This window comes from Denticeps clupeoides, chromosome 1, assembly GCF_900700375.1.
Source record: "Denticeps clupeoides chromosome 1, fDenClu1.1, whole genome shotgun sequence".
Lineage (NCBI taxonomy): Eukaryota > Metazoa > Chordata > Actinopteri > Clupeiformes > Denticipitidae > Denticeps > Denticeps clupeoides.
In genome coordinates this window covers 14508144-14535110 of record NC_041707.1, presented here as the reverse complement: position 1 = coordinate 14535110, position 26967 = coordinate 14508144, and the positions used below count along the sequence as shown (strand labels likewise).

General features: G+C 42.9%; 1 protein-coding gene and 1 long non-coding RNA gene across 3 annotated transcripts in view; one reads left to right on the top strand and one right to left on the bottom strand.

Moving 5' to 3' along the window:
* The window catches only part of babam2 (BRISC and BRCA1 A complex member 2), a 62786-nt gene that overhangs the window by 35430 nt on the left and 389 nt on the right, over positions 1-26967 (bottom strand). Inside the window, exons 2-6 of the mRNA XM_028983054.1 lie at positions 26432-26574; positions 25037-25113; positions 18163-18257; positions 4669-4863; positions 2860-2934 (exon numbers count right to left, since the gene is read on the bottom strand). Of these exons, the coding sequence (XP_028838887.1) occupies positions 2860-2934; positions 4669-4863; positions 18163-18257; positions 25037-25113; positions 26432-26568 (579 nt within the window). The 5' untranslated portion in view covers positions 26569-26574. The remainder of the gene's footprint in view (positions 1-2859; positions 2935-4668; positions 4864-18162; positions 18258-25036; positions 25114-26431; positions 26575-26967) is intronic.
* On the top strand, positions 7984-12462 carry LOC114792192 (uncharacterized). Of its 2 annotated transcripts, none has more exons than XR_003750099.1 (3): positions 7984-9378; positions 9798-11776; positions 11927-12462. It is a non-coding gene; the product is annotated as an uncharacterized LOC114792192 (long non-coding RNA). The 2 variants fall into 2 exon arrangements; XR_003750098.1 differs by having other exon boundaries at positions 9798-11796.

Here is a 26967-nt window from a genome sequence, read left to right as displayed (position 1 = left end):
CATGATCTGAAAGGCTCGTGTCCTCCCTGGGGGCTGGAGGCCGCGTCCATCTCCCTGCTCGTCGCATAGCGGCACAGGGCAGCTGCTCTAGTCAAGTGAGAACAATCGGGCCTGTCACGAGTGCAGCATCTCGCCCCACCGATTACCGCTCCAAAGGTCTGACATTTAGCTGCAGTTGCTGCGACCGACTGCAGAATTGCAGGGATCCCAGTCAGCATGGACACCTTCACACGGAAGACTTTTAATCAAAGCATAAAAATCAATGTAGATAAGGAGGTAAATCATGCCAAGGGAGGCCATCTTTTCATTGTAGGCATAAATATGATTAATGTTATGGTGAAAATGTCTTAATTGATTCATTCATTTGTTCAGTCAGCTGGGTTCAGTGGTCCTTTCCATTAGACAATGCCCTAATGGCTTTTGGACCCTTTGGACACCACTGTCAACCTTCTCTTCCCCTTGTCCTCCTCTTCCTCTTTGTGACTAGGACAGGCTGCCCTCCATTCCCCCAGGGGAGGCAGCGAGCCACAGAGAGGTTGGAAGCGCAGAGACGTCACCCTGTAGGCCACTGTCACCACGCAGCACAATGTCCTACATTAACAAGCTCTGTCTACCACAGAGGTGGTGCGGATTTAGGGAGAGTATTGCAAAAAAATGTAATTCAGTATTCATAAGGCTGAACACTATTTAGAACAAGGCCTTTATAGCTACATGAAAATCAGCAACATTTTCAATTTCACTTATTTCTCAACTGATGTCTGTGTAAAACACAGTAAAACTGTGTAAAATACATAATTATCTTGCTCTTCATAATTCCAATTAAAAGCTTGGATTATCCTAAATGACAAAAATACAAAAACAAAATTTTACAGTAATGCTAAACAGCTACTAATATAGGAAAACTTCAAAAGTCAAAACAGGACAAGATAGGAGAGTACAAGTTTCCTTGTTTAATAGGATTTGGTTGAGCTGATCATTTAATCAGAGGCTCATCGTGGTGGCGAAGGTGTGTTGGTATCGGAAGCCACCAAATAATGAACACGGAATAAAGATTCACGATATTTACACAAAAAAACCCACATCAGGAAAGGGGTGTGTCGAGGGCACTTTATTCAGATGGATGTAACGTTACAAACAAGACTGTTCTGGGTCCACTGATTTAAAAAAAAGAAAAGCTGGCCTGTCAATGCTGGCCTGAAGCTGTGAGGCGGCCTCGGTTTTTTTGGGGGGTGGGTGGGAAATGGATATCCAAGATATCTCATCAGACAGTTAAACCCCTTTTGGTGGCCCCTTCCCTCTGTTTCTCGTTTTTCCTTGTAGAACAGGGGGATATATGACTGCAGGGAATCTCGACCTAGCGTGCTGTCAACAACTGCCTCAACAGCTGAGCATCTTCTGAAGAACATCGTCTCCTAAACCCAAACTGCACGCAGCCACGCTGCCCGTCTGCCATGATTAACGGTTACGTAACTCACGGATTCCTGATCTCGCAATTAGTTCTAATCAGCTGTTAAGCAGACATATTTACCACAGGCTTACTTTTTAAAATATTTCATCTGTCTGATGTGTACCCAGCCACGACCTGGAGCGAAGAGAAGAACCTTACTGCCTTTTCCACAATTTAAATCAAGAATTGGATGACATCTCCCAAAAAACAGCGGTTTACGCAAACCGGTTCCCTCCGAATCTGCTGCGGCGGAGGGAAATTAATTGGCTGCAGATACAAGCTTGATAAACAGCGTATGATAGAAGTGTCCATTTGGAGGATATGTACGCTTGGCAGGAGGCATCGTATCAGGTGGTCTGTCTCTCGAGAAGCGAGAGGCTCTGAGAGACGTGGGCGTCGTGCTCCGCTGATGTCCTGACGACTTGTTCTCCGGGGCGCTAGCTGCTAGCGTGTAATTCTCCAGAACGGCGGCGGCTGCGCTGAATTTGGCGGCGTGAAAGCAAGTTAAGAAGTGGGGGGGGTTGCGCGAGTGTGCTGGTGGGTGGCCGCACTGTAACCAGAGGAGCAGTGGTCTCTTCCAATCCGGGCCACCAACGTTTGAGCAGAGAGGATTCTGATAAGGCTCCCAGCATGCTTTTCAGGTCCAGCCAAAGATTAATCAAATCATGCTCGACGAGGGCCAAGTCCTACCATTTGTTTGAATCTTCCTTTTGGGAATTCAGGTCTAGCAAAGCCCTGGCCAATTAACAGGATTAACGAGAAAAAAGCATGCCTGGTTTCTTGGACATTAACATTTTTAATAGATATTAGTATTTCAGTGGCACGTCTTTCATAGTGTGACATCAGCGGGGAATTGTTGGGGCCAAACGCAGCAAGCCATAAAACCAGGGTTGTGCTGAAGCCTTGATTGTTGAGTGAGTGGAGCGTGGCGGCGGGAGTAGCCGTGACAGAGGCAGGTCAGCGCCGCAATTGCTGTGTCTGAACGCTGAGAGACGTGACGCTGATGACGCTTGCTTTTTTCCGTATGTTTACCATCATTTTGTTTCTTGTGGGGAGGACGAAAGCGGGCGCGACTTGAAAAGGCCACGGAGCAACGGCTTCCTGAGGCGCTCACACACACGCAAGGGAGAGGAGAGGAGAGAGGCATAAGAGGAGGAGGAGGAGAAGGAGAGGGAGGTGGGGGTCTCGTGGCCTGCAGACAGCACGCAGATCAGAGCTGATAGGGAATGACGGTCTACTGATTAGTCAACTAACAGGCAGTGTCCGACACACACACACACACACACACACTCACATCCATTCAGCAATGCACGTCAAGGCAGACATACACAAAACCAAGAAATGTGTGCTTGTACAGCTGAGTATGAACAGAGAAGGTACACGTGTGTGCGTGGACGTGTATGTGGTAATACCTTGAGCAGGTAGACTGGGATGTTACTGAAGTCCACCGGGATCTTGAGCAGGAAGCGAGCTGAGAACTCCCCAGTCTGGAAAAACAAAAAGATGCTGAGTTCCACGAACAGACAACTCCTCTCCCACTCAACAAAAAAAAGTGGGGCAGTGGGGCCATAATCAGAAGGTTGCCGGTTTGAACCCTGATCAGCCAAGGTGCCACTGAGCAAAGCACCGTCCCCAAAAACTGCTCTCTGAGTGCCTGTCATGGTTGCCCACTGTTCACTAATGGTGATGGGTTAAATGCAGAGGACAAATTTCACTGTGTGCACCATGTGCTGTGCTGCTGTGTATCACAAGTAACAATCACTTTATATTCACTTTATATATTACTGCCAAATCTTTTATTTGGTATGCACTATGCAGAAGTCTGGAGCCGCCCCCCCCCATTTCTTTATATGTTGCAATGAATAGACAAACATGTGCAAACCTAAAATGTACAACACATAAATGTAAATATAGAATATAAGTAAATAGATACAACAAATTTCATGTGAATATTTGGTATTATTCAGCATTCTGATTAGCTCCCCAACACCACTGGCTGATGGCGAAGGCACCCTGAGGGTTTGGGCCTTCACATGTTTTACCGATGGCTGTAAACGCTCATTGGCGTATCCTGACCCCCCTCCGTAAATATTGGCGACAATATGAAAATTGCTGCTTAAGAACCGCTGCAACTGATCTGCCCCTCAGTTCGGTTCTTGCATAATCTGTCATATGTCAGCTTTTTCTCGCAGTATCAGTTCCTTAAAATGGATTTTTAAAAGCACAATTTATATAGAAATGAAGAGCGGCTCAAGAATTATGCACAGTCCTATACAATATATTATTTACTATATAAATAAAAGTTACAATTTAAATAGGTCCCTTTGTTGTATTTTTATTTTAAACTTTTTAAAATTTTGTTAAAATATATTATATAACAGATCAATGTTTTTTGTTTAATACAACTTCCCTCCAGAGTTGCATCAAGTTACATAATAGGTACGTATGTATAATAAAAGGAGCTGTTACTAAATAGCTGTCTGTTACCCCGCAAACCGCAGCCACCCTGACCACATCCTGGATGGGCACGGCCTCAACACCAGTAGCAGTCCACCCCACACACACACACACACACACACACACACACACACACGGGCCACATTTCCCTAAAATCACTTCTCCTCTGCTTCTTTAATCTTCTTCTTACAAGAACATCGGCTGCTTCTTGCTCAACATGTTTTTGCTTTTTGTGTATGCGTGTGGTTGTGCGTGCTTGAGTCCCTTTGCCAGGTACATGCTAGAGGCATGCCATCCTCATCTAGCACACTATCTGCATTTTCAGTGCTTGACGTCTCAGGCATCACCTAACCCTGCAGGTAACGTGAGAGAGACGCTGTGGGTGGGAACCGGCGTGAGGTGGAATGGGCCGGAATCCAGCTGTGGGACTGGTAAACAGGCAGTGGTATGCGTGGAGGTGCTGTTGAACGCATTCGATTGGTCTGCGCATTTTATGTATATGTGCATGTGTGAATGTAGAATTAAATGTTACATTTTCATGCCTGTCTGTCTGCATGTATGCATGCATGCTTGGCTATAATGATAAACAGATTGGATGTTCTGGAATGCACTGTTGCATTATGTAGCTTTAAACCTGCCGCTAATGAAGGAACAATTTAATAAATTGCCAAATTTGAAAGCCCTTTGCTATTTTGAACTGCGCTGATTTAAATTTAAAGCAGCCGACTGTAAACTCGGCAAAGGCCAGGGGGGTGGGGACGTACCCAGCTGTTCTTGCGGCCGGCGTAGATCTCCATGCTGAGGCCATACTGCGGGTCTTGAAGCAGGCTCTCGTACTCGAAGAGCAGACGGGAGCTCTCACGCAGCCGCTGGCACTGGTAGCTGTGGTACTGCTGGACCAGCTCCTTCACCAGCTGCAGCAGGCACTCCGGGTTGGCTGCGTCCCACGCCACCAGGTGCTGCAAAAACATGCATGCACGCACGCACGCACGCACACACACACACACACACACACACACACACAGGAGAGGAGAGAGGAGGGTGGGTTGGCTGGGTGGCAGGCAAAGAGAAATCCAGTTCTAAACGGATAAGCACTTCTAGAACGCAGCGCTCTAAAGGGATAAGCTTGATGAACACGCCATTCTCGGGCTACGTGAATACGTTTATGGGCATGATCATAATTAGCAAGGGGATTAAGGTCTGCGAAGGCAGGCTAAGGTTTGTTTTTAAGTCACGGTATTGGGGCCAGGACATTAACAGGAGCTTGGTTTGGAATGTAGGCGCTATATACTTCTTTGTCTTCAGAGGTCTTTGTGGTAGAAAAGGTCTTTGATAGACTAAATGAGATATTCGTGGCAATGTGGAAAATCTGTGGGCAGCAGAGCCATGTAGATGACAGGCTGCCAACCAGAGCCTGTTTTCCGTCGTTTCTGCGGTAGTGAGAGATTCGGGCTCTCAACTTTTTCAAGCAAAAAGCTAATTTTGCACAGAAGGTCCTGAAGCCCAAGGGACTCAAGCATGTGACTGGTAGCACGTTAGCACATGCTACATGCGTCTGCGTTCGCTAAAGGGTTTAGTAAGCAGAAAACTGGAGCGCTTGACTTCATGCCGTTTGAAGTGCAGGGGCTCGTGCAGAGCTGGAACAGAGCAGACTGGGTTCTCAGCCAAGCCTCGGGCACTGGCTGGCGATGGGGGTGGACTGAGTTAAGGATGGGGGAGGGGATAGAGGGGAAACCCAGCACAGAGGATGAAAGAGACGATAACACGCTGGCTAACGCAGATAAGTGTGGGCCAGGGGCCAGGGGCCCGGGCCATCCATTACTGTGAAAATGCTGAAGATTGGCAAACGTCGACCCAACCCTTCCCGCATCGTTTCAGCGGGGAAACTGCGGCGACAGCAGAGCAAGGCTTCCTGATCTCACACGAACACTTTCATCTCCTGGCCTACCATGACAGTTCACAGACCTTAACAGGCGTGGATGCCTGCTTCACAAAACCATCTGAACATTTCAGATAATTGGGAAGCAAAACTTATCAGGATAAAAAGGCCTGAAGGACCAGTCAAAAAAGAAATCAAGACCAGCATCTCACACCAAGATAATATCGGATCAGCAGTGGTTAAATCATCAGAAATTGGAAATTTAGGTAACACCCAAGAATTCCCAGGTGAACATTGCCTCTGCTCTCTTGCTTTATCCACATTACTGTGTCCTGATTCCAGGTCTTCCCCAGGTAAGTGACTCACGTCTTCCACTGGATCAGATAACACACAGCCAGTTCACCAGTGTGCCTTGCTCGGACACTATAAGTAGCCATCCTATGTCAATCAAATCCTTATACATGACAATTCCAACACTTGCAATTTGCCTATGAAGACTTGCCTATGAACCAGAAGACCCAGGTTCAAATCCCACTTACTACCATTGTGTCCCTGAGCAAGACACAAGACACCCTAAATTGCTCCAGGGGGACTATCCCTGTAACTACTGATTGTAAGTATCTGGATAAGGGCGTCTGATAAATGCTGTAAATGTAAATGCAATATTTTCTATTCATTGCCAGTCTATAGAGATAATCAATGTTATTCGCTTCAAATTTCAGTGGTCAAAATGTTAAGACCATCAATGTATCTAGGCAAAGCAAATAAATAAGACAAAAAGAGCACAAAAGTGTTTCAAAAAAAATTCCCAACCAGTGCATACCATTCAAAAACCACAGTAGATATCCTCCCTCACCAACACACTATAAATAAATGGGCCTGTTTTTATAAAAATAGGAATAGGTCTTAAAACAGCAGCGCTGAAGTGGAGATGTCGAAGTGCTGCTGCTGCGGTGGCTGCATGTGCCGATACGGACCATTTGGCATTCTATAGCCATCTCTTCCCATTGGCTGACCTCGTTTACATAAAGGCCACCCTCATTTGCATGAGCCTTGCTGCCTGAAGACCTGGTATGTAAATGATGGGAAATTGTAGTAATAATGAAAATAATAAGAAGATTTTTAAGGCACAGATCATCTCCTACGTCCTCCTCCCTGCCCTATTTCTAGCCAAAAAGCTGTTCCTTCTCCGAGGGGAAAGTTGCTCCATGAAGCGTGCAGAGAAAAGATCAACATTAATTTGAGTGACACAAAGGTGAAGAATAAATGGCTGTAAATGTCCAAATAAAACATTAGATTTTTGCAGTCTGGGCACAGATGCACAAACAGTTCCTGGCTTAATGAGTTTGTTGCATGCTGTCTTGAACTTTCTAAATGATGGTGATGCAATTCCATCCAAATTTTTGCTGCTACAGAGAAGCTTCATTAAACCAGAGAGAAATGGGGCACTGGCCATACTCCGTATAATGGATTAATGGTCAGAATAACAGGAGTCTTCCACCCATGGAAGAAGAGAGGAGGCAGTCTAATTCATCTCCCCTATTCCAAAGACACACTCCATTTCTCTTTTTTGGTTCCCTTTAAAGAACTACAAGTGTTTGCTAGCAAGCTAAAACTCAACAGCCTAACACATTAATTCTGCTGTATGCGACTAAAAAGCAGTGCAGAAAAGTGCAGGTTCCATAGGAAATATCCGCCTACTCCTCCGAGCAGCGTGTGCACCCCAAGGAGTCGGCAGCAGCCAGACTGCTCAATTATGCACATATACATTCCCCATCTGTTGCCTGTCTAAGCAAAAGTCGTCCTACATCACTGCAAGAGGTGCCAATCATTCTGGAGTGCTGCTGGATCGCGGCACACAGCCTGCGTCTTTCTAAGAATTCCTCTTAGCGGCTGGGTGAAGGTTTTCCGCATAACATATTAGTTATGCCCTCTTTCAGCCACTCAGTACGCCTATTCAGTTTCCACCTTGAGGTGTTTGAACAGAGAGGCAGGAGTTCAAGGAGTTTGCAAAATGACATTCAGACCCGAACGCATTAAAAAAATAAAAATTATTTTAGGGAACATCCAATGCTCAATTTCCTGACAGAGGTAACAGAACAACTGGCAAATACGAATCTCTTTAAAATATTGTTAACAAATGAATACTAATAATTATAATAATAAAGCAGTTGTGTTAATTGCATGAATTTGTTTTAATCAATCTTATAAAATGATATATTAATGCATTCATTTTTCACAGCCTTTACACAACACATTATCTACATATCATGCACTGCACATCTGACCCCCCCCCAATAATGCTTTAGATGAGTATAAAGTAAAATTCTACATTAAACATTTAGGATGTAAGGGTGCAATTGTAAGGTTTTTGATAATGCTTTGAACATTTTTTTTTTCCAGTTATGATCTTTTGCCCTTTGATAATTAATGATGTTGCAAAAGAAGATGCCGAAGGGTTCAAATCAATGATCTCACTGACAAGTCACTTGTCCAGACTGTTTGTTTTATCCAGCCCTTCCACCTACCCTGATGACAGATATGCTGTGTTGCAGATGGGACTGAACATGCTGCAGGCCAGCATAGCTGCACGATCAGCAGGGTCATGAGAAAGAGACACTGGCCACACCAACGCAGCCGCTTCCTGTCAGACGGTCTGCCCTGTGCCAGGTTCAGGTCACTGTTTACGTCTACTGCAGACACTCCAGTCCTGGACCAGCACACATTACAGCGGAGCGGAGACTTTCTAGCTTTTATTAGAAATGGTATCATCAGACTGACTACAGAAAGTCATGAAATACCCAAGCTTCAAAATCATTTCAAGATTCCAGCAATTCAGAGCCAAGAATCTCTAACAATGACTAAGTGAAGATGACACAGCCACAGCGTGACCAGCTGCCTGCATTTTTCCCCTCACCATGGACATCCCCATCTCGGTGGTCATAGCTTGTCCTGCTCCTTGTCCGACACAGGTCACAATTGTTAGAACAAAAACCACCAGAGCCGGTCGGCGGGAGCCGAAAATAGCCACCCTTTCTTTCGAAGACGTAATGTGGGGGTGTCGGTCGCCCTCTCGACCTTTGCTTCTGTGTGTGTGACTGTCTTGTCAGTTGGTCGGTATGCCTCTACATAGAACTCTCCAATAAAAGAAGGTTTTGTCGTCTAAACATCTGAGCAGGACGTTCCAAGCCGGCAGTGGTGATGACCTCATCACCCTCATCCACCAACTGCACCCTCACTAAGAAGGATAGGATTCCTGAAAACATGGGGAGGAACACAAGGAGGGGCATTGTGTCATAAGCAGGAAGGGTTGCCGCGTCAGGAGACATGACAGGTCTTATTACTGATCCCTGGTATAAAGAGGAGGGGAGTGCAGACGGACCGACAATCAGACAGAGAGCTGAACTCTCACACAGAAAGGGTACGATGGTCATTTCTGCCCGTAGGTGGTTCCGCATGAGCACGGTCAAACGAAGGCCTGTGTACAAAACGCTGATGCAATATTTACACTCATCTAGTCACTTCAACGTGCCCCTCCAGTCCCAAAGCCATCCTCCGCCACGTCTGCCTGGAAATCGGTTCTCCTTCTGCCAAGGTAAAGATTCCTATTTACAGGCGTGTAGTACAGTGTGTAATATCTGCATTATTGATAATGACAAAGATTTTCAAATCCTAAACTTACCTTAACTAACCCCAAATTTAATGGTGTCGTTTTTACCCGTCATTTCTACGGATGTACTGGCTGACGCTTTCTAGTGGCATGTGGATGTTTTAGATCTAAGTAGGATGTTTTATGTTGCTGTGCTACTAAAAACCAACATGCTGAAGCTTTTTGTTTCACCACAAAATCTCTGATACGTACGTGCTGTGTTCCAGTCATGGGATTTAGCTCCACCTTGTAGTTTCTGCTCAGTTTATGGGTTCTTGAAAGCACAACAGATGAGGGGTTTAAGGGAACAAACTATTCAGAGCAAAGTCTGAAATAAATGACACATTTGTCTAAAGTGCCAACAGTGTGCTTCACTTTTAGGGATCGGCTCCTGGCGTAGGAGAAACCGGATTTGAATGCAGCTCCACCTACAAGCCACCTCTGCACTTTCTCCACACTCCACGGAACTAGGCGTCAATGGATCAAAGTTACATCAAAGGGTGACAGTCAGAACACTTCAAGACAATGTTCTCACATCTACAGTTTATAGTTGATCCAACTTTGCTGATTCTGGCACAAGTGGACGCGACATAACGTTCGCCGTCTCGACGCACTTCCTTCCTTCTGATAGGAATTTGAACAAGTTCAATCTGTAAGGACTCTCCATTTCAACAAAATCTCAAATTAGCATAGGGAGGTTGCAGTCTGGCCAGTCAAACACCTGACGTTCGAATCCCAGTCACTTCCATGGCGAGAACCCATTCTTAACCAAATAAATAAATGAACAAATGTCCTTAATACCCTCTTTCTGTGCTGTAAATATGTTACAGAAATGAATCCAACATTTACATAAAAACCAGGTGGCCAGCTGCAACTAGCAGATAATTATATAGGTCAACGTAAATATTTCTTTGTGTATTTTTTTCTTAGGTTTTAAATTTGATTTATGGCAACTTGGCAACCTGATCAGACCACAAATGTCTGTCAACAGAAATAAAAAAAAATAATATAATCTGCTCCGTCCTCTAATTCTAGTGTGGGTTAAGTGTTCCGATTTGCCCCAGGAGAATGTCAAGTTTAACATCACACAAAATAGCACTTGTCATGTGTTTAAAGAAGATTTGGCATTTCCAGCTTGTCATGTTCCGTCAACATGAACCATGAAGTTTGTTTATCCAATCTAAAAAACCTGCAAAAAAAAAAAAAAAAAAAAAAAAAAAAAATTAGTGCTAATAGTAGCACACTTACAAACACTGCCAGTCAATAAATTAGGCTTTGACATTTCTACACCCCTCAGGGTGCATTTAAAAAAAAAAAAAAAAAAAAAGGAGGAAGAAAAAAAAACAAAAAAAAAACAAAACAAAAACACAACACTACTACGCTATAAATTGCTTAATGCTAACAATCGAACAGGTCCTGGCCAGAGCCACCAGCACCCACCACAATAGTCTGTGTGACAGAGAGCGAGCCAGGCAGTGAAGGTGGGTCTTCATTAGTCCTTCCCTGCAGGAAGGAAGCAGAATGTCTGCCCAAATCTCCCCCTGCTCTCTTTACTGGACATCTGAGAGCCATTGTTCCCACGCCACGTACGCGTAAAAGGAAGAAGGAACGCTGCCGGACAACGGTGCCACGTCAAAATCGGCGCCAAACAGTTCAGCCATTTCCTTTCTCAGTAGAGAAAACGTGAGTTTGCCAAAACACAAACTACCTCATATAACATGGTCTAACTTAACAGGACAGCACAATTCAGGATTACATGAGTGCCACTAAATGGAAGGATTAATAAATAATTTTTATAAATAATTTTTTCTGTTCATAGATTAGGTCTAGGACTAAGCCTAATACATGAACGGGAAACTGACCCTATGTCTAAGTTCTGACAACCAAAAGATACTACATTGTTGAGAACCTCAAATCATGTCTTATATCATGCCTTATGGTCTCTGGGGGCACACAGCACGATACCAAACACAGAAATATGAGTAAAATGTTTGCTTTGTATTTGACTTTTTCGGTCTGGATTTTCCCTCCATGTGTTTTGTAGTTTGAGTTTATTGGAATGTTGGTAGGTGTGTGTATGTCTGTGTGTGCGTGTGTGTATGTCTGAGTGAACTGAAGCGAGTGGGCTATTTTGGTTTTTGCTGATATGGTGTCAGGGCTAATCTGGAAACTGAAAGCACCTATACAGGCACCATTTCACAACTCAAATCAAAGAGACATGCAGTGTGATGGTCTGTCCGCAGCGGGCAAAGCCAGGCTGACCCAGGGCTGAGTTACTGGGAAAGTCCCTCTACTCATTACACCCAGAATTTCAGCCTTCTTCAGGTGAAACAACACAGTCCAGGTAAAGCAAGCGATAAAGCGGTAAGTTCTTTCTTACTGACAACCTTATTTAAATTTTTTTTATTGAAGTGATTGTAATAGTGATGCACTTCAGCACAACACAAGGTGACACAATGAAATATGCCCTCTGCTTTTAACCCATTACCCTTAGAAACATGACAGGCGCCCAGGGAGCAGTGTGTGGGGACGTTGCTTTGCTCAGTGGCACCTCAGTGAAACCTTGGTGGACCGGGACCGGGATTCGTACCGCTGGTGGAGGTGGCCTAGAAGTCGCAAGCCCGAAATTTTATGTTTAAATATTTATATTATATCATTTGTTTTGAGGATACATTTGAAGTTACTTGTTCACACAGTGTAGTGCTGTAACAGACATAAGGCTTAGCTAATGTCATGTCAAGTCTGTCATTATTTAGAGCAATAAATCTTAATCACGGAGATGAAAAACTAACTGCCCACCCAAACCATTCTGTCTGAATGGTTTTATGTAAGATAGCCAGAAGGTGAACTTTAAGTTTTTATAAACAATCACATGAAGCAAATTGGTATGACTGACAACCGTCACACACACTCTACTTCCTCATTCTGGATGACTACTTCACACTTCAGTCCACTTCAGTCAATGAAAATGAAATAAAATAGTAATGCTGGAGCCAGTTACGTCTATTAAAATAAAGCTGAAGAATTTGTTGGATTGTTGGGTCTATTTTTTGCTGCTGTTCGGGCAGTGGTTTCCTAGCCGGTAAGGAAGCTGACCCGAAATAAGAAGGTTGCCGGTTCGAATCCTGAACCTCCAAGGTGCCACTGAGCAAAGTACCATCCCCACACACTGCTCCCCGGCACCTTTATTACATAGCTGTTGACAGCCAGTTGGTTGTTCTATACAGCAGAAACCCAACTGGTCATTGAAGGTTTCCTTGTGATCACTCACATGATACTGTTAGTAATATAAACTGGTGGAACACTGGCTGAAAAAAATTACTGGATTTTTATGTTTCTGAAAGCCACTGGCCAGCTGTCAACACAAACTGCGGCCCTGCTGGAGTTAACAGAAAAGGCCTCCCCTTCCAGCTCAGATTTTCCTGACTTGAGAAAGAGCGGGAGGTGAGGCCAGCACCCAGCGCTGTCGCCATACTCCTCCCCCTGCTTCCTCTCCCCGTAACTTCTTCCCGGCAGTGTCCCAACACTCTTTCCTGGTAGGAGCACAGTCAGTTGGAAGGGTGTGTACGAACAGAGCCTCCTCGCTCCTCCCAACTCACCATTGTGAAAAATGGCCTGTTTATAAAAAAAAAAGAACTTAGGTTGGCAGTGGCTAGTAGCATGCCCCGCGGAGCCCTTTGCCAGTTCCCATTCAATAATGATTGGCCCCTTGGTGAGGACGGATGGGAAACAGCTGTCCTTAGAGACCTGGGTGGAACTGGGAGGGAAAACATAACTGGATTCCAGGTCTCGGAATCAGAATTATGGACATTTTTTTTTATGGGCTGCAAGGGGGTCACTTGAGGTGTTTTCACAGAGCTTGAAAAAAAAAAAAAAAAAAAGCCATTTCAATCTGAAGTTTAACAGCCCTGGATTTTATGAGCAGTGGACATTAATGTTCTACAAAGGCAATGTTTAGGGAGTAATTTGGTTTAAAGTACAGATTATCATTATTTGGTAGGCTAACAAGTGCAACAGTTTAACAAGTGCTGGTGGGAAACAATGATTTTACAAATCTTCTTATTTATCTGGATTCATTCATCAAGGTGTTACTTTAGAACATGACTCTACTATTCACCTGTGATGATGCACATCCAAGGCTATACACAGAGGGCTTGCACTAAATGTTAAAGTTTCAGGAGGAAGAGTGGTGGCCATTACTTGTGGCTTGCCAGCCACAGCCTTGTCCTGTCTTTCTTTAAGTGCTGTTAAATTCAAAATAGTTCAAAATAGTTCCCTGTTGTTTTTTCCCCCTTTTCTGCCAGTGTGAAACGATAGAAAATTCCTGCCATTGTCAGAAAATGTTGAAATGTTTTTTCTCTTTTATTTTTACTGTGAGAAATTATCACTGTTCTCAAAAAGACTAATGGATTTGTAAAAAAGGAGTTAGTATAACAACTTTCTCTACACACAAAGCACTGTATTAAAACCACTCCAACTTGATGTTACCGGGCAAAAAAGAGGCATGGCACAATAGAGGTTAAAAGGATCAACAGTTTCTAATTTATTAACGGCAGTAGATTACTATTGCACTTACATGTAAATATTGTATGTAAAAACAGTACCAATGTTACAGAAAAACCCAAAATGGAAAGGATGGATAGGAGCAGGAAGTGCCAGGCCCAGTGAGAAAATTCTTTTATGCATTTGACTCCCAGGAAGTTGCCAGACCATTCAGAATTTGTTGTTTCTGCCCTGTCACACCTCTTCCTCGGGGGAAGGCCGTTTGACAAAGATATGGAGAACAGAGGTGATGAACCTCTATGCAAGACAAAGCTGCATAACATCATGGACTTGTGATTTCCCATCTTACAGAGTTCATGTAAAATGTAATGTGCCACTAAATACTTGGGAATAAAGCAGTGACATTACCTGATATAGAGCATATGCAACAAGAACTAGACTGTGTCATTACTTCCAACAACCTACCTTGCATGGTTTAACATGTTTAATTTAGGATGCAGATAAAACAGATCAAAAGTTATGTTCCATTGTGAAAACGAGACAGTCCTAAAGGCCACCAAAACTAATGATAATGCATAAATGCCATCTATGATGCTGTATTACGTGTTTTTCATTTTCACATTACGTTAGAAAGCCAATTAAAAGTGGCTTTAGATCTGTATGTGTGAGCAGAGAGCACAGTGTGTGCATTTAGAATTGGAATCTGAAGTTCAGAACCCAGAACTATCCATCACCTGTGTACGTCCAGCGGCACGTTTTTACTTCTTTTTTTTTAACATTTTTTTATTTCTTTTTCGTTGTTATTGTTTGTCGCTATTAAATCAGTGCTGATCCCTTTGTTTCGCCGTGTCCTCTCTTTTGCTACAACACTGGCCAGTTTCCTTTAGTCAGCGAGGTTTATATTTAATGTAATGAGTGTGGTAGGACACCTTACTGGTACTTTAGGGCCCTCATGACACTGAAGTTGCAGGGCTGTCCATACACAGAAGACAGCATCCTTCCCTGGTTTTTCGCTTGATTTAACCTCCTCAGTTCATACCAGCACACTGTTCAACAACAAGCATTTCAGAGTGTGCTCAGCATAGTTATAGTCAAGTAGCCACCTATTTTTATTGGTGTGTGTGTCTGTGTGTGTTATATATAAAACCTGTTAGGTTACACCACTCAGTAAGCATGTCAGCGTTTGGACAAAATGATTACAATGAGTGTGGAGATGGTGCAGCTAAAACGAGCCAGAGCCTCCTTCTCTCTAAATACGTCTGTAGCCTACAATTCTTCTGCCATCTATGTGTTACTTAAAAGGCAGATATAGCCTGGAGTAAAGATACAGAAATCAATAAATTATCCTGATTTTCAGGTCTGCTCTGAGGGGTCATCTTTTAAAAGCTAATCATAATAGACCTCTTGAATTAATTAAGAAAGAGAAGGGGGGGGGGGGTCTTTTTCTGCCCTCCGTTCAGGGCACAATTGATTGGTTATAAAGCAACAGGACAGCGATGTATGAATGACAAGAGCTCTTGGAACATCAGCCGTGACACCACTAGGACTGGCACTGTGGGTGCTAATTGGATGTGTTGGATGAATGGTCTCTGGGGCCCTGGGCTTCATGTCTCCAAAACTCACGGTCCCTAATGCTCCTAAAGGGTCCTTGGTACTTTCTAAAACCAAATACGCTTATTAGTTAAATATCTGAAAATTTGCTAAATAAGTGAAACAAGGCTGATGGCATTTTTTTTAAATGATCCTACATTAGAAATTGAAAAGGCTCCACGTGTGAGCTATCAGCACTCTCTGATGGGCATTTTAATATACTTCTATATAAACCGGTTTTGCGTGATAAACAGACGTTGTGTTTAAACTGCTAATCTGAATAATGATATTCTCAGGAATGACAACTTAATTCCACAATCACTGAAGGAAGTACGGAATTGTTTCCAAAACTGGCAGGCTGCAAATTCCTTTCTGCCTTCAGGATCATTAATCAACAGGAATTACTGTAACAGAGACACAAGCTGACACTTCTTTTTTCAGTATATAAAAAAAGATTGTACAATTATTGTCCCCTTGTATTATGGGCCACCGTGACCATTATTCACACATGACAAACAGGTCCCAAATAAGGCTTTGGCAGATGTACCTAAGGCTCATCTATTTAGCCAGAAAAAAAGGTACAGAGAACAGGATTGGTCTTCCATGGGAAGAAAAAAAAAATCATGGAAAAGAGGCAAGAATGAAATCTAAGTGTCACCACATAATTACACGGCTTCTCACCTGCGCCAGGAACTTCCATAAAGACTAATGTCACAACCAAAGACTAAGCCTCCTTGAAAACGGAAATAAAAGTCAAAAACATTTGGTACCAGCGGCTCTGATGACGAGAAACACGGGCCGCGTGGTAAACCAAAAGCCTCTCTCAAAAATTAGGCACGCATTCTAAGAAGTCTTAGTTCGAGTCGTCCAACCCCCCCCACCCCAAAAAAAGCAGTCTGAGGAACAAAATCAGGACTAGCAGATAATAATATGCTGACCAGACTGTAAACAAGGCAAATATTTTGCTGAGACATCAGGAATTCCACAAGACAGTGTGAGAGGACTGTGGTGTTTATTCCCTCGGGTGAAAAAAAAATTATAATCCTAGAAAAAGAGGCCTTGCAGTTCGCTGTTCCTCAGCCACTTCCAGAATCCTATTGCACTGCCTGATTTATGGCCCGTTGGGACAAAGACACGGGTCAGCTTGCGTATAGAAGGTGGGTGGGACAGATGCACCTCATTGTGAATGATGAAAGATTAAAAGAGTGGATGAAGAGTGCAGATAACTGAGGATGTGTTACTTACATACACGTGGAGCAAAGACAATGTGCAGTGACAATGTACAGTGTTTTTCGCACGACAGGAACACCAGGGACTTGTGAAAAAAAAAAAAAAAGCTTCCTTCCCCTCCTCCTCCCCCTCCTTGTCCTTTTTAACGGTGCCAAATGCTTAAATGCTTGCAGATTAAGTTCAACACGCAGGCTGCGGAGACGTATAAGGATGAAAAGATGGACAGGAAGGCCGAGTTAGTGCCCTGAAGCGCCGAGCGCAACGCAAACCACACAAGGTAAACATGCAGGGCTGGCACCGGGACGGTGTTTCCCCCCTCGCTCCTCAGCTGGATTTACTCACCGTCTCCCAGACACTGACACAAGCCGGGGATTTTTTTTTTTTTGCCCTCTCCCTCCCCCCTCCCTTAACAGCAGTCTTAAAAATAGGCTGGTCCAGCAGACAGCTTTAAGCAATCACAGCAATAGCCAAGATGCCAAAAACATAAACTGTCTGAACTGCTCTTCCTCAACTTAGAACTTTTTTTTTTTTTTCCCCCACAAGGGACTTTTCCATGGATCCTAACAGAAATGGATCCGATTCTCCCAACAGAATGGATTTATTTAATCTAGGCATGGGGCTTATACACGCATTTCTGAAAAATCCCGGACCTGCGAATTTTCCCATGAACCTACAGTCCATCATCAGCTGGCCACAGTGACCGAAGAGACATAAGCAAGGAACAATGCCGTATCTGTGTCACCTGGGAACAGGTCATCACATCCTCAAACGTTACAAGCACCGGTCTCCTCAACAATTTGAGGTCACTCCCTATTCACGAGCTGTATTTAGATGATAAAGTGATATGTCTTTCAAAAAATGTCCTATATTTATCCTTGGGAGCTATATAATAAAATAGAACATAAAATGGCAGGTTCATTAAAAAAAACCCAAAAAACACTAACTGTTAATGATTGAGGAACATTTGGTATTTAGGCTACATATCTAAATGCAAATTAAATTTTCATATCATAATTCATTCTGTCCAAAACCTAAAGCCAAGTGGTCTGACAGGACATTTGCCACATGATTCTGTGACCATAAGAGTATAAAAGGATAGGGCTGCCTAATCACATTATTGTGTCTACGCCAGGGTACAGGTTTTCCAGAAGGAAGATATGCAAGCAGAAATGAATATTGTGCCAGTGGTTATGCAACACACCAAAGCCCCCCCACCACCACCACCACCACCAGAACGCTGCAGCCGCTGATGCATCTCTGCGTATCGGTATCATCTAATATGAAACAACTTTAAGGTCGATGGATAATGGCGTTGCAATAGCTGCAGTTTAACCTGTAAGCTTCTGTTTGCTGTACAGATGCTCGCCACTGAATGTGATTAGTCACACTTGTGGGAAAGATACTTACTGGCAGTTCTGAGGGCTCTGGAAGGAACTCTGCATCCTCCCCAAAAATGAAATCTGGGGGTAATTCAGGGTCCCTTGCATTGAAGATAATGTCCCCTAGAAAAGCAAAGCATTAAGTCATCTGATATTGCAGTTTGGATGTATACTACACAGTTTGAAGTTGAGAATTATTCAGCTGAAAGTTCAAAATGTGTTCTGTTAATGAACATAAATAAATCCAGCAATTAATTGCACAGGGTATAAATAAATATTCAACATGCAGACCTAAGTGTCACACGTGAATAACAGGTAAAATCTCAGGAGAAATGCTTTCTTAAAAAGTATTTTAAATCAGCTTAAGTTTAAATCTAATTTAACTAAAAAAAAAAAAAAAAATGTTCTATATATAAAAAAAAAATCAATAAAAAACATCCTATAAAGCTTTTAATTAAGTGGCCACCTTCTGTCAGAGATTTCTATTATTCAAACAGATTTCTTTATATTATATAATAAAAAAGGCAACAACTGATCATCCTGCAGGATTCCCTGCTGAAGCTAATGGCCTTCCGGGTGGTATTTTCAGACAGCAAATCTCTGAGCAGCTGAAACATGCTAAAGATGATCTGAATAATTTTCAAGTGGGTCAATTTTAAAAGAAGAACACTACAGAGCCGTTCGACTTGTTTGTATGTTACAGCTCTATTTTTATCTGTGTTGAGTGTTTTTGTTCTACTTTTCTCTCTCTTTTTCCCCCCTTTCTTTCAGTCCGGGAAGAGAAAGACAGAGAACAAAACAAACAGCAGGCAGTACTTTTCCACCGATACAGGGAGGTAGCCTGAACTGGTGCACCGTAAATCTGTCACATCTGCTGGCTGGAGTATATGGCACTGTAGCCAACCCCCCCCCCACCTCTCCACCCCACGACAGACCCAGCCCATCCCAACCCAGACGTGCCAAACACCAGCCAGACTGGGCTTTAAATGTTTATATATTATCCAGCTGATTTCAGGAGCGATGTGGGATTTGCCCTCAGACTATAAACCAAGGTGCCACAAAACATCACCTTGGTTATAGTCTTCATGTTCTTCAACACGAGGGCAAGGTGTTGTGCTGCCAGGGTCTTTGTGCAGCTTCATAAACAAGCCTGCTTGGAATGACCGGCTGTGAATGAGCTGAGCAATGTGGAAATGCAATGAGGCCTTGACTTCCTGAGCATTGTGGCCTCCTCATCAGTTGGCCGTGGGCTACATTGTCAGCTTGCAATAGCTGACAGTGATGGGATGCACACTGAATTGTTCTCAAGACTGATTTGAGCTCTGATAAATGCATGAGGATACAGGATAAAAGCTACAGTATGGCTGCATCAGTCGACATGCACCATGCACAGCAGAGTGGGATGAAAAAGCAGCCTTAAACGAAAACAGAATTGATCACATTAATTTGCAATTACTGTTCAGCATGGTCACAATGAAAGAATTTGAAAATTACAAACATTGTCTATCATAAAAAGAGCTTTAGTAGACGAAACACCTGAAAACGAATAATTTTATTTATTTATATATTTTTAAACGTGCACTTGGATTCATCCTAACTAGGTACACAAGGTAGTGGTGTTGCAGCTGCATGGCACAGGGACAGCCACTTTGCATTATGTTTATGTTAGTTACGTCCCATCTGATCTCTTGTATAGTTAAGGTGATGTTCTCCCCATATGGGATGAGGTTGGAGAGTCTTTAATCTCAGTACCCTTCCATCACTTCATACACAAACCTTGTTCACCTACTAAATATCTTAATGTTCATGTCTCTTTGTAAGAAAATGTAGTCCTTGTATTTGCCTGTATTGATCCACCCCACATTAATGTGAAGTGCATCTAAAGGAGTTTGTGCTGGTTGGTTTGAAGTAAAGAGGAAGAAGATTTGTCTCCCCATTGTGCAGACGACGAATTGATTAAAGTGACTGGAGTGGCTTGGTGCTGATATACCTCCTACTACGTGTGGTGCTGTGATGCAGGCAGAGGATATTTAGCAGAGGTAGTGTGGATGATGAGGTATGCACTCATCAGCTAAATTAAAGCAACATCTTAAGAAATGTGTTTGAGTCACAGAGGAGTCGGCCACCACAAAAACGTTTCAAAATTAGAGACAGCACAGCTGCTCTAGCCTGGAAGAACATTTAAAGAACGTGCTGCTCATATGTCAGGTCTTATGCTTCTGCTTTTAAGGAAGATTCCCGTAAAGGTCATCACAGGCTTAATCAGCAGAGATGAAGTGGACCATCATTTTGTTAACTTACCACAAATGAAGAAGAAGTGTTACACAACGCACAAGAGGTAAACAGGAGGTAAAACCACAAATCCAGATCAACAATTGTTTTTAAAGCATTTTCACTTCATGCACAGATATATAATTCTTGCTTGCTGCTCTGTTAAGGCATTGCAGAAAGTGAATGATAGCCACACATTGCTATGTTTTCACAAAGACAGATGACCATAATTCCTGGACGACCCTTGAAAAAATGGAAAAGGTGTCACCCCCCCACCTGCATACATTTACATTTACGGCATTTGGCAGACGCCCTTATCCAGAGCGACTTACAATGTGCTTTCAAGTTACCATCGATGAAGAGATCAATTCCGGTTCACTAGGACCCCAACTATGAATACAATCTTTTAATTCACTCTGTTGTAGATTCTGTACACAAAGTTCGACAACAAGAAAATTACAATTTAATCTAAGTATTCTTTAAAGAGGAAGGTCTTGAGCTGTCGTTTGAAGGTGCTCAGTGACTGAGCTGTTCTGACCTCGAGGGGAAGTTCATTCCACCACCGAGGGGCCAAGACGGAGAAGAGTCTAGATGAATGTTTTCCTTTTACCTTCAGAGATGGAGGGACCAGGCGAGCAGTACTGGAGGCTCGGAGTAAACGAGGTGCAGTGCGAGGTGTAATAAGGGCTGTGAGGTAGGATGGTGCTACTCCATGTTTGGTTTTGTAGGCCAGCATCAGTATTTTGAACCTGATGCGTGCAGCTACTGGGAGCCAGTGGAGGGAACGTAGCAGAGGGGTGGTATGGGAGAAATTGGGAAGGTTGAAGATCAGTCGTGCTGCTGCATTTTGTATGAGTTGAAGAGGTCGGATGGTACAGCTAGACCAGCTAGAAGGGAGTTGCAGTAGTCCAGTCTTGAGATTACTAAGGACTAAACCAGTAGTTGGGTGGCCTGGGTTGACAGGTAAGGGCGGATTCGTCTGATATTGTAGAGAAGGAATCTACATGAGCGGGAGAGATTGCTGATGTGAGTTGAGAAGGAGAGTTGGTTGTCTATTGTTACTCCAAGGTTGTGGGCTGTTGTAGAAGGAGAGAGCTGTGAGTTGTCTAGGTAAATAGCAAGATCCTGATGTGGTGAAGAATCTGTTGGAATGAATATTAGTTCAGTTTTGGTGGGATTGAGTTGGAGGTGATGGGCTGCCATCCAAGACGAGATGTCTGTTAGACATGCAGAGATTTTGGAAGCAACATGAAGATCAGAGGGAGGAAAGGAGAAGAGGAGTTGTGTGTCGTCCGTTCCATTTGCCTTCGTTTAAGCAAAACATGCTGCCATGAGTGTCAGTCACTTGACTGTACAGTGAGTCAAAACCACAGGTGCTTCATATAAAATATTCCCAACATGCAGTGCAAAAAAAAAAAGTGTACATACCCTTGTTAAAATGGCAGGTTTTATGATGAAAAAATGAGACCACATCAAATACTTTCTAAATAATTTTCTACTTTGCCCATCTTTAATGAGATGTATGATTGTACAGTTCAAATAAATAAATAAAAAGGTTTTGGGGGAAAATTGTTGAAAGGTATCAGTCAGGAGAAAGGTACAAAAAAAAAAAAACAGCACTGGATATAATATGGAACATAGTGAGGAGAGACAGTCAAAAGCAGAGAAAATATGAGGAAACAGTGACTGGCAAGAATTGGACAAAGAATCAATCAGCAGTCAAGAGGCCATACATAAAAACTGAAGCAGCTGTAGTACAACAACCCTTAACTCTCCATACGTCCAGGCCCAGCTACAATTTGCAGAAAAATACATAAAATTTCCCAAATGCGTGTGGGAAAATGTGTTATGGTCTTATGAGACCTAGGTTGAAGTTTTTGTCCTCAATTCCGAAAAGTACACTTGGTGCAAAAACAAAAATTCACATCATGATGGATGGTAGTAGTCTAGTGGGTAACACCACAAAGTCACAGATTCAAAGCCCACTTTTTACCATTGTAAGCAAACCCTGAGGAAGTTATTTAAACCTGAGTTGCTCAAGGGGGACTGTCCCTGTAATTACTGATTGTACAGTGCAAGTATTCTGTGCATCACTTTTTCCACATGTTACAGCCTTATTCCAATTCATTTTGTTCCCTCAGAATTTTACACCCCATAATGATTGTGAGTTTTTATTTATTAAATTTATTGGAAAAAAAAAAAAAAAAAAAAAAAAACTAAGAATGCACATGTACATAAGTATTCACTTGAAGCTCAAAATTGAGCTGAGGTGCCTCCTGGTTCCCCTGATCATCCTTGAAATGTTTCTGCAGCTTAATTGGAGTCCATCTGTGGGGGAAAAAAAAAAAAGGTCCCTATATAAGGTCCGACAGTTCATGTCAGAGCACAAACCAAGAATAAAGTCAAAGGAATTGTCTGAGACAGGATTGTCTCAAGGCACAAATCTGGGGAAGGTTACAAAAAAACCAATTCTGCTGCTTTGAAGGTCCCAATGAGCACAGTGGCCTCAATCATCCATAAGTGTGATAAGTTCAAAACCACCAGTACTCTTCCTAGAGGTGGACGGCCAACTAAACTGAGCGAATAAGGGAGAAGGGCCTTAGTCAGGGAGGTGACCAAGAGCCTGATGGTCACTCTGTCAGAGCTCGAGAGGCCTTCAGTGGATAGAGGAGAACCTTCTAAAATGGATAACCATCTCTGCAGCAATCCACCAATCTTGCCTGTATGATAGAGTGACCAGACAGAAGCCACGCCTTAGAAAAGGCACATGGCAGTCTGGCTGGAGTTCACCTAAAGGACTCTGAACAAGAGAAAAGAAAAATCTCTGCTCTAATGAAACAAAGATCAGTGTGAATGTCAGCTGTCACATTCGGAGGAATGGGCAAAATTGGCCAAGGACAGGTGTGCCAAGCTTGTGGCATCATATTCAAAAAGACTGTACATGTGATTTTCTAACCTGCCGTAGCCAGATGCTTATGCTTTCAGTCTTTGCCGCAACAGACCGAAGTTCGAATCCTGGCTTCATCAATCCTAAATTATTTTTGTTGTGATCACCAGGTGCTGTGTTTCACAATGACAATCACTTCACATTCATTTTTTAGTATTTAATAAATTTGCCAAAACCTGTAGTAAACTTTTTTTTCCACTTAGTCTTTATGGGGTGTTGTGTATAGATTTCTGAGACAACAAAATAATTGAATCCATATTGGAATACGGATGTGACATGAAATGTGGAAAATGTGATGTACTATGAATTATGTCCGCATGCACTGTAATTCACTCTGGATAAGGTCATCTGTTAAATGTCATAAATGTAAATGTAAAAAAACATGAATAATGAATGAGAACATTAATAATTAATAAGAATAAAGTTATAAGGATAAACAATTTCTTGGTCAAATTTTTGAGTGTGCATGCTTTGTATAGCCACTGTATATGAACTATTCAAGCACCTTATGAAGCTGCAGATGTTCTATGACTTAACCAGTTTATCTGAAGCCATTTCAGAAAACACGCTCATGGGAGCTCTTACAAAGGCTGGACTTACATCAGATGTGAGCAGCCCGTTTACAGTATGTCCATTAAAGTGTAGAGCTGGAGCAGGCAAAAGCTTTTGATGTTTAAAAGAACTGAAGTTGTAATCATGGAAGTGTCATGACCGCGTTTAGAACCACAGCATCCTCTGTCGAGTGATCCAGAAGTCTCTACATTCGTAAATCTACATCTGTGCAACGTGATGTTGTGTCATCGTTCTGTGACCAGTTTGGGCTGAAACCAAAATCTCAACAATGAAGACTAAGTGAAATTCAGTTCAACAGCTTTAAGTGGTAAATCTTAAATCCTGTAACCTTCATTCCAATGGAAAGAGTTTCACAGCAACATCAAGATCTGCTCATGAATCTTTCAAGCTTTCATGTCCCGGGAATGTCTTTGAATTGACAGTTCTGCTTAATTCACTGACAAAAAGCCAATTGGCCTCTAAAAGCTAGTATCAGGCCAAATGTTGCATTTGCTGTTAGACTAAAATGAACAAAGTCTAGATTTCAGGAAGCATTAAGAAGAACTGATCATTTAAAACATTCTGTATGAAAAAATGGGTGAAAAGAATCAAAACGAGGAAGTACATTTAAATAATCAAGTCAACATTATGTTTTAAAAGTGATCTGGCCAGCAATGTTTATGAAATAAAAAGATAGGGGGTGTTCTTAAGAGTGCAGGTCCTAAATTACATAATAATATATTTTTTAAATGTTAAAAATAATACATAGCTTATAATATTTCTTTATAAGCCGTGTCTTCTTGAGACAACACTCGGGATTTCTGGAATCTGCTCTAAAACATTGGTAAGTAACAGGCCACACACCATATTTGAACAATTTTAGAGGCCATGTAAACTGCTTTCAAATGACCAAACTTCAAAACATTGTAAAAACATGCCGTAATAACCCAGACTATGTAAATGTTCCATGGTTTGCAGTAGAATTGTTAGAGAGAACGTAATTTGAAATGTCATTGTATCATAATAACATTAAGGCGAAGCAGTTTCAATCGTGCCCCCAGATTTTTTAAACCCACTTTACTAGCCCACATACACAACAATGCACATGCAAACAAATGGTGCCAGCACTTACATTTAAGTGTCTCTCCAGCGTAGGGGATGTGAAGCTTAAAACGGTCGCAGCAGGGCCCTGGGGTCAGAGAGGTACATCTGAGGGATAAGGAGCAGTACAAAACTGTATAAAAAGAATGCCAGAGTGCATTCAGCTGTCAGAGCTGCCAGTCATGGCAACTTTATATTGCTAGTTTATAGCCCGCCCATGCCTTTCAACAGTGGATATTTAAGTTAAGGATAGAGGAGGAGTACAGTGATAAAAACCAACTAACTGCAATGCATTGTGCTAACGCTAATACTGTGTTAACTGGCTGCTCAAACTTGAAAGTGAAGCGATTGTCATTGTGAAACAGAGCAGCACACGGAGACAATATGAAATGTGTCCTCTGCTTTTAACAATCACTGTTAGTGAGCAGTGGGCAGCCATGACAGGCGCCCGGGGAGCAGTGTGTGGGGTCGGTGCTTTGCTCAGTGGCACCTCAGTATCACTTTGGCGGTTCCGGACTCAAACCGGCAACCTTCTGATTACAGGTCCGTTTCATTTATCAGACACCCTTATCCAGAGCGACATACAATCAGTAGTTACAGGGGACAGTCCCCCTGGAGCAATTAAGTGTCTTGCTCAGGGACACAATTGTAGGAAGTGGGATTTGAACCCCGGTCTTCTGGTTCATAGGCGAGTGTGTTACCCACTCGCCTACTACCACCATTTTCACCGTTTCCATACCTGCTAGGCCAACCACCGCCCCAAAGACTACATAACCTCTTCAGCTGATCCAGAATGCTGCTCACAGACTTGTCTACAAGGTTCCACAAATATCACACACAACACCTCTGCTAAGAAAGCTGCACTGGCTTCCTGCGGTCAATTCAAAATACTAACTCTTGCCTTCAAGGTGATGACTGGACCTGCTCTTTCCCTCTTTCTCAGAACATAGAGCACTACTCGCCTTGTGCCTCCTCTCATCAAAAGAAGACTCTTTTAGGTCATGGCTACCCAAGTACATTTACGGCATTTATCAGACGCCCTTATCCAGAGCGACAGGGACAGTCCCCTGGAGACACTCAGGGTTAAGCGTCTTGCTGGTAGTAGGTGGGGTTTGAACCCAGGTCTTCAGGTTCATAGGCGAGTGTGTTACCCACCAGGCTACAACCACCCCTTAATATCTTCAAGGGACAATTAAAAGTCTTGCGTTCTCAAACAGTATCTACTGCATACACCTAGCTCCATTCCAAAAAAGAAAAAAATGTAAGGTTCTGTGCACTTTAACAGTGCTTGTGATGTTATGTAATTTAGTTGTAACTGTTTAACAGCAGTTGGGTTGTTGATTTGTCTAGCTATGCATACATGAAGATCAGATATGGACTGCAAAGCACTTACACACGTCGCTGTAAAACGCAAGGCCTACCCTACCCTGTTTTGAGGTCCGAGATGCGCAGGCAGTTGGTGGAGTCCAGACCCACCCTGCCATTACGGACCACGCTGCTCAGCAAGGGCCGTAGTTCAGGTGAGATCCGGCTCAGGACCGCTTCAGGGGACAAGCTGTTCATGTTCCACTGCGAGGCAAATCCAGAAACCGTTATCAGCATATTCTCTGTACTACTGACCACTGCACCTACCAGGCCAACAAAGAAGCTATTTCAGGCTACTTTTAACGTAAGATCATACGGACTACTGACCACTGCACCAAGCAGCTATTTCAGGCTACTTTTAACATAAGATCATGACCCTCGCTGACGAGCATGGTTATCGTTAAAACGTGGACAATGTTGTCTTTCGCTTTGCCCCCAGTTTTAAACACGCAATCGATCTGTCATTCTGGGAAGCTTGTAAAATGGCTTTGAAAAAGTCGAATAATTCAGATCTCCTGGCGTAGGAGTTTGTTTAATTATTAGAAGCGTATAACGAACAAAAGAACAACTGCGAAAACGGACCACATGCACGTGAAA